Raw genomic sequence first — 8,200 nt, forward strand, 5'->3', positions numbered from 1 at the left:
AGACTGTGCAGGCATTAAAATTTTGCCTGTAAAACTCAAAAACAAAAGAAAACTGAAAGGAAGAAATAAGAACAAGACAAAGATTGTATAAATTTTAAAATCATGCAAAAACTGCAAATCTATGTCTATATTTACCTGTTTATGCTGATTGTTGCTGGTCCAGTGAATCTAAATGAGAACAGCGAGCAAAAAGAAAATGTGGAAAAAGAGGGGCTGTGTAATGCATGCACTTGGAGACAAAACACTAAATCTTCAAGAATAGAAGCCATAAAAATTCAAATCCTCAGTAAACTTCGCCTGGAAACAGCTCCTAACATCAGCAAAGATGCTATAAGACAACTTTTGCCCAAAGCTCCTCCACTCCGGGAACTGATTGATCAGTACGATGTCCAGAGAGATGACAGCAGCGATGGCTCCTTGGAAGATGATGATTACCACGCCACAACAGAAACGATCATTACCATGCCCACAGAGTGTAAGTAGCCTGATTAGTGGATATCAACAATTCTGCTGACTGTTGTTCTAGTGTTTATGAGAAACAGATCTATTTTCAGGCTCTTTTAACAAGCTGTTGGCTTGTATGTAAATAGGAGGAAAAAAAAAGAGTTTCTATTTTTTTAGGGTATCATGAGAAATGCACTAATAACTAAAACCTGTTTTGTTATGTGTTTTCTTAGAGAGCTATAAGGCTCTCAGCACCAATGTTACTTAATTTAATTCAATATGACAACTATAACACGCTATGCTTTCACAGCTTAATACCAGTAAGGCAACGACTGGGAGATACTACAAGCAGTGTTAAAGCCTGACATGGAATGTCAGAATTTCCTTTGGCTGCCAGAAATAAGCATTTATAATAACAAGTTTTGTCACTAATTACAGGGAAAGGAAGAAATTTGTAGATGTTTAAGCCTATTTGAATATTTGCTGAATACCTAAGTGATTTCCATTACTCAGAAATATTTCTCATGGTGTTTTATATTCTTCACAAATTAAAATATTTAAATTTGATAACCATTTTTTTTTATACTGGAAAGAGTGAAAATATTTTTTTAAACTGTAATGTGTTAGTCAGAGCAGTGATGAAATAAACAGTACAATGATTATCATGAGCTAATTATCAGAAAATGCCTAAGAAATAACCATTTTAATGAAGGAGGTTATGAGCTCATGAAGTCCTACTTAGCCCTACCTTAGTATTGTTGAGAGTACCTAGTGTGGTCTGCATTATTTCCAATCAGGAATGTTGCTTACTAACCTTCTAAAATATTATTTTATTTTTCATGGGAAGGACTATTACCTATAATATCTTCACTGTTGTTGAAAGATAGTTTGTTTCATACCATTCTTTTCCCCAATCAGTCTAAAACAATACCAAGGAAAGGTACATAGCCACCTTAACAGAGAATATAAGACAAGATTTTGCACCATGTATATATAATCTTGCTTGACACAATGCTTTATACACTTAAGCTGCATTCAAAACAGTTTCAAAATATTGCTTTCCTTATTAGGTCATTGGGTTATAATGCAACAAATAATTTTCCTTTCAGACTCTGCTATCAAACATTTCTGGTAGATTTTGCCTTGTGTATAAATAATATTAGAAAACCAAAAGGAAAGAAACTGCCTAGTGCTTCTGCTTATAATGACAGAGCCTGATGCTACAGACAATATTTTCTAACGTTTGAGATATCCTGAATATAACATTAGAATCTTTGTACAAATTACCTGCTTAGTTTTATTCCTCTCGGAGGCAATTCCAGAGCAAAAACATAACAGATGTACTGTATTTTCTACCAATTCCCGAGGCTCAGTTAGCTGCTCAGTGTGTCTTGCCCCCAGGTAATTCAGGCCTGGGGGAAGGGTTCCTTCTTCCAGACTGATTGGTACAGCTGCTCACTAAGTGTAACTACTCAGATTCCCAAAGAATTCTAAGTGGATGTTCCTCCACGGTGTCTCTTGTTCTCTCTAATCATCATCATTTTAAAATTTCACCCACTGTTCATTCCTTCACAGAATTTTCCTTTGCCCACAGACCTCTGGAAAGGGAATAGATTCCCACAAGCAGCTGAAAAAACATTTATCTAAAAAATTCTGAAAAGCTAAAGCAATTAATTTTTCGGATATTTTTTCTGAATTTTGAATGAAATTCTACTATTCATTTTAAAAGGCCAAATGTGCATTAATTATTACAATGAAGAAAATGCATACCAATTAATACAGGGGGGTTGTTCATTTATTATGAGACATAATTTCAGTAACTTTTTTTTTTTATTCTTTTGTAGCTGATCTTCTAATGCAAGTGGAAGGAAAACCTAAATGTTGCTTCTTTAAATTTAGTTCTAAAATACAATACAATAAAGTAGTAAAGGCCCAACTGTGGATATATTTGAGACCCGTCAAGAGTCCTACAACAGTGTTTGTGCAAATCCTGAGACTCATCAAACCCATGAAAGACGGTACAAGGTATACTGGAATCCGATCTCTGAAACTTGACATGAACCCAGGCACTGGTATTTGGCAGAGCATTGATGTGAAGACAGTGTTGCAAAATTGGCTCAAACAGCCTGAATCCAACTTAGGCATTGAAATCAAAGCTTTAGATGAGAATGGTCATGATCTTGCTGTAACCTTCCCAGGACCAGGAGAAGATGGGCTGGTAAGTGATAACTGAACATAATTTTCTACGATCTTGTTATGTTTTATTCATAATATGAATGAATAATATTGGGAAAAAGTACCAATTTGCTATTCTCATAAGTCAGACAAAGGTATTTTACCCTAGTTGTAGCCCTGTACCCAATAAAAATAGGTGTCCAGTTTCATATCCTCTGAAACACTCTCTTTTACTCTGCATAAGGATTTAAAGAAAAAGTTATACCATAATCTTAAATTTTTTAAGGAGTTCTTTTGGGTGGGGAACAAAATATAAAGTGCACTTCATTGATAGTTTACATGATTATGTGGGTAAAAATGTGATATCTTCCAGAATTTATAACATACCCAGCAAATTAAAACTCTTTTTTTCCCCCCCTGCAATAAAGGTTGGAACTTTTTGGCTTCATACAGCAGGAAAAACAAACAAACAAAAAAAAACTTTAAAAGTTATTATAAAAATTAAGTACTTTATTTATAACAACTAAATATGTGTTTAGACTAATATTTTATCAAACATAATTACCCTCATAATTAATAGGTTCACTGTTTTGCAGGCAGTGGATACACTAAGTATATGTAAATTACTTTGTAAATTACCCCTAATAAAATTTTAATTTCCAGGCTACTTAACCTTTGTCACCCAGCTTATTGCTGAACTGCCTGACCATTCTTATCCAAGAGTTTACTTAAGGGATGCCAACTAGTTTAATACCCCAGGCCAAGCAGATAGCAATACCTTGTATATTATAAGGATTAACAAAAACTATTTTAAAAATCCACTGTAAATTTACTCTTCTAGTTTACCATTGACTGCTGTTTAAAAAAACATTTAATGTTACATTTTTTACTTTTACCTATTGACATAATTTACAGAAAAAGATTGTAATTGTAAATAACAACTGTTCTCTTTTTAGTATTTAAATGGCCTTGATTTTGAAAAGCATGATTAGTAAGTCAGATCTACTGTAAATAAAAACATATCTTTTAATGATTAAGTAATCATCCAAATTGCCTATTTTTTCTTTAAATATGCTAAGTAATTTACTATTGACTGCCAAAATGTTATTTTGCTATAATTTTAAATATTTTGATTTTTATGGAGGATTCTAATTGTTATTGATTATTTTAGAAACTGTTCTTTCTTATAAATAGCATTCAGTGATCAAAGTGAACTGATAAGAAATTATTGCTAAACAGAATGTTAATATTTATGTCAGTTTTTCCATAAAAAAAAGGAAGCAAAGTCTCAAGTGCATTGAAAGAGGATGACAAGGCAAGAACTAGGAAATCATCATTTAAATACCTGAATATAAACACTTTTGAGGAAAAGAATAAAGGAAATATCAAATCTTCTGTTTAATCAGTCCTTCCTTCTCTTAGAATTTCTTTCCAACCCAATATACATGTGGCCATTTTCATCACTTTACCTCCTTTTTCCTATTATAATTGTGCTAGGAGGTAACTATTTTGCTCTGGTTTTTAATAGCAAAGTTTCCATGAGTAAAGACTTCGGGAACAAAGGATGGATGATTATCCTTACTCCTCCAGGAGTCACCAGACATGTAACCAATAAGTGTGAAAGAGAGATAACATCTTCCTTTCTTTCCTTCTCACCCCGCCCTGCCCACTTTCCATTTCTCTTCCCTCTTTCCATTTCTTCTCATACATATTTTCAGAGCATCTATTATGTTTTTCTTCTCATACATATTTTCAAAGCAGCTATTATAAATAATGTAGGGGGATTGTATTATTTTTGAGCCATAAAGGAGAAATCAGGCTAGTGTACATTACAATTCCTATTTGCAGTTCCTTTTAAAATAGATGTGGTATGGACAAAGTGATTGAATAAACATTTTGAGGTAAGAAATGTTTTGGACTTTTTTAATATTAATCATTTTTTCCTTTTCATATAGAATCCCTTTTTAGAAGTCAAGGTAACAGACACACCCAAAAGATCCCGAAGAGATTTTGGACTTGACTGTGATGAACACTCAACAGAATCTCGATGCTGTCGTTATCCCCTAACTGTGGATTTTGAAGCTTTTGGCTGGGATTGGATTATTGCACCCAAACGATACAAGGCCAATTATTGTTCTGGAGAGTGTGAATTTGTATTTTTACAAAAATATCCTCATACTCACCTTGTACACCAAGCAAACCCCAGAGGCTCTGCAGGCCCTTGCTGTACTCCCACAAAAATGTCTCCAATTAATATGCTATATTTTAATGGCAAAGAACAAATAATATATGGGAAAATCCCAGCCATGGTAGTAGATCGCTGTGGGTGCTCATGAAATTTATATTTGGTTCATAACTTCCTAAAACATGGAAGCCTTCCCCTCAATAATTTTGAAGCTGTGAAATTATGTACCACAGGCTATAAGCCTAGAGTATGCTACAGTCACTTAAGTACAAGTTACAGTATATGAACTAAAAGAGAGAATATATGCAATGGTTGGCATTTAACCATCAAAATAAATCACACAGTAAGAAGTTTTATGATTTCCAGAGTTTCTGAACTAGGAGATCAGTTACATTTATGTTCATATATATTACAACATATACAAGCAAATGAAAACAACTCTCCTTGTGTTCTGATGCGTAAAGGAACATGTTTTAAAGTCTATTTCCTTACAGCTGCATTTAATACTTACAGAAAAATCTATATATAATATTGGTAAAATTCAGGATTGTTATATACCATCATTTGAATCATCCTAAACACTTGAATTTATATTGTATGCTAGCATACTTGGTAAGATGAAATTCCACAAAAACAGGGATGGTGCATTATACGCAAGTTTCCATTCCCATTTCGATTGGTACAGTACATTAACAATCTATGCCAATGGTGCTAATACAAAAGGCTGAATGGCTGATGTTTATCAGGTTTATTAAAGGTAAGTCATTCAGTAAAATAATTTTTTTCTTTAGGTGCATTTTTATACACCTCCAAATGGGGAACGGATATTCTTTAATAAAAGAAGAATCATTTTTCTGGAGGTCAGCAATCAATTATATACTTGAGAAACTGCATTTTATTAAAAGGCAGCCAAAACAATATTCATTTGTATCAAAATTTCAAAATAATAGCCTGACTTTGCAACATTGCAGTTTTCATGATAAAATAATGGAAATGACTGATTCTATCAATATTGTATAAAAAGACTTTGAATCAATTGCATTTATATAATATGTACACTATATTGTTTTGTAAATGTGTCTCCTTTTTTACTTACTTTGGTATATTTTTACATAAGGACATTTCAAATTAAGTATTAAGGCCCAAAGACACGTTATGTATAACAGAAAAGCAAATGTTCATATTTCAGGGCAAATTAGCAGATTGAATAGTGGCCTTAAAACTCCATATGCTAATGGTTAGATGGTTATATTACAATCATTTTATATTTTTTTACATTACTAACATTCACTTATGGATTCAAGGTGGCTGTGAATGTGAATGTGAAATATCAATGGTTTACTGTCATTGTATTCAAATCTCAACGTTCCATTCTTTTAATATGTATCAGTATTATTAAGCATAACAAAATGATTAAACTCTATTACCTGAAATGCAGAATAATGAACTGGTATCTTAACAAGAATTGTTAATTTTATTTTATAATTTTCGATACTGAATATATTTCTGCAAATATTTACTTTTATTTGTAAATTAGAATTTTGTTAATCAAATACATTGTACTTATGACTAAGTGAAATTATTTCTTACATCTAATGTGTACAAACAATATAAATTAAAGTATTCTCACTTTTTTGAAAGACAACAGTTTTGTGTTATAATGATTCTCAATTTCTCAATTGTCTTCATTATAAAACATTTAGCCCAAAATATGCCTTAGCACAACAGTTTGATTTAAGAATTTTAGGTTTTGCTATTGTAGTTCTTATGAGTGAATTTTTGTTAAATTGGTCCTGGTCAAGTTGCTTTGTACATATAAAAGGGAAGAGTAGTCATATTTGTTTCATTTCTCTTTTTCTTGTTCTGAAAACTACTTTTCTGTTTTCATAGGTTCAATTTCCAAACACATTACGGTTGGCAAGGAGATATGGTCCTAGAGTTACACGTTCTACTGAAGCCAAAGGGACGCAGGGAGATACCTCTTTCCTAGCACTTAATGCTACTGGCACATTTATCTGAGTTTTGGGAGCACCAGTTTTCAGTTGAAAATAATTATAAGATGCCTAAAAATCCTTAAGTGCAATGCTGTACATAAATATTTTTGAATTAAATTCTCTTCTCCAACCCTCAAAGATTTGGTAACGTGGCTATAAAGCAGTGACTGAGTCTAATGGAGGAGTCATTTGAATTCTATCTATTATAATGGTTCCTAAACAAGGTAAATATAATCAATATAAAGGTAATTTTAATCATCAGTGATATTATAGCAATTTCCACTCATGCAAAGTGTGATACTTTTCCTAATTTTAATATTGCATACTCAAAAATAATGAGGCTGGAATTACAGGAGAGTTGCTTTTGTGGGGGATAAACCCAACTGTGATGATGGAGTGAGGCCCTTTTCATTTGTACATACTAGAGCAATTTTTCCCAGAATCCAAAAGTCTGGGTCAGTAGGCCCATTCACATAGGCACTGTGGGACAAACACCTGGGTCCCCTGAACTTGCCGGCTGGGACAGCAAGGAAAGAATACGCTCAGTTTCCAGGGACTCAGTCACAGGACTGCCAAATCTTTCTATTCAACCTTATCGTGGGACTCCAGGATCATATCACCACTGTCACCTATTGTGAGAGGTGATGACCCTTGCCTGAAACTTTTATGACTATGAAGGAAGGTCAGCACCAAACTCTCATGACAAAACTTTGGCAGTACTTTTCTAATTTGCTAGGTCCTAGAAATGGCAAGGGTACTCAGCTGTCCTGCTTCTGAGTGCATGACTTTTGTTTTAGCATTCTGAATATTCGTTTGTGACGGATAATACAAACTCCTGAGATTTTTAGAAAGCGTCTAGTAAAGTTCACTGCAGTGTGTCATACCAGTTTCAATATTCTGAATGTTTTGTGATGCTTCCCATAATTCCCACAAACCTATGTAGTTAAAATAGATAACAAAACCAAAAATCTTTTACAAGACTCCCTACTGGTACAAGGGGTTAAGTCTCAGGACTATGAAGCTATCAGCAACCACTGCAGCACGAGTTTGATCCCTCAGGGGAGGTGACCCACAAGGCTCAGCAGACCTCTCCTGTCTTGCCCACTGTTCCCCTCAGCAGTGTGTTTCAACAAGTGTGTGTATGCATAAATAAAATAAATCTTTTTCTTTTTCTTTTTTTTTTTTAAAAAAAAAAAACCTCTTACAAGCTTTATATTCTTTTTGTATTCAATTTGGTTTTTTACTTCCGTATATAACTTAATTTTTGTTAAAATAAGGAAGTAATTTGACACTAATGTAACGAAATTAGACTCAAATATTCTACCCCATAAACAATGGTACTTTACAATGCACAAATTTTAGGAAGTAAATGATCCTTCTGAAATCTGGACACTCTCACCAG

The 8,200-nt window shown here is 33.3% G+C and overlaps 1 protein-coding gene across 1 annotated transcript; it reads left to right on the plus strand.

Annotated features, from left to right (window-relative positions):
* Window positions 1–5,760, plus strand: MSTN (myostatin). The gene is made up of 3 exons (XM_004674438.2): window positions 1–475; window positions 2,289–2,662; window positions 4,575–5,760. Exons 1-3 carry the CDS (start codon window positions 103–105, stop codon window positions 4,953–4,955), a joined length of 1,128 nt encoding a protein of 375 aa, XP_004674495.1. The 5' UTR covers window positions 1–102; the 3' UTR covers window positions 4,956–5,760.
* The last annotated feature ends 2,440 nt before the right edge of the window (window positions 5,761–8,200 follow it).

Source organism: Condylura cristata, unplaced genomic scaffold (genome assembly GCF_000260355.1).
Source record: "Condylura cristata isolate star-nosed mole 26May11 unplaced genomic scaffold, ConCri1.0 scaffold00002, whole genome shotgun sequence".
Classification (NCBI taxonomy): Eukaryota; Metazoa; Chordata; class Mammalia; order Eulipotyphla; family Talpidae; genus Condylura; species Condylura cristata.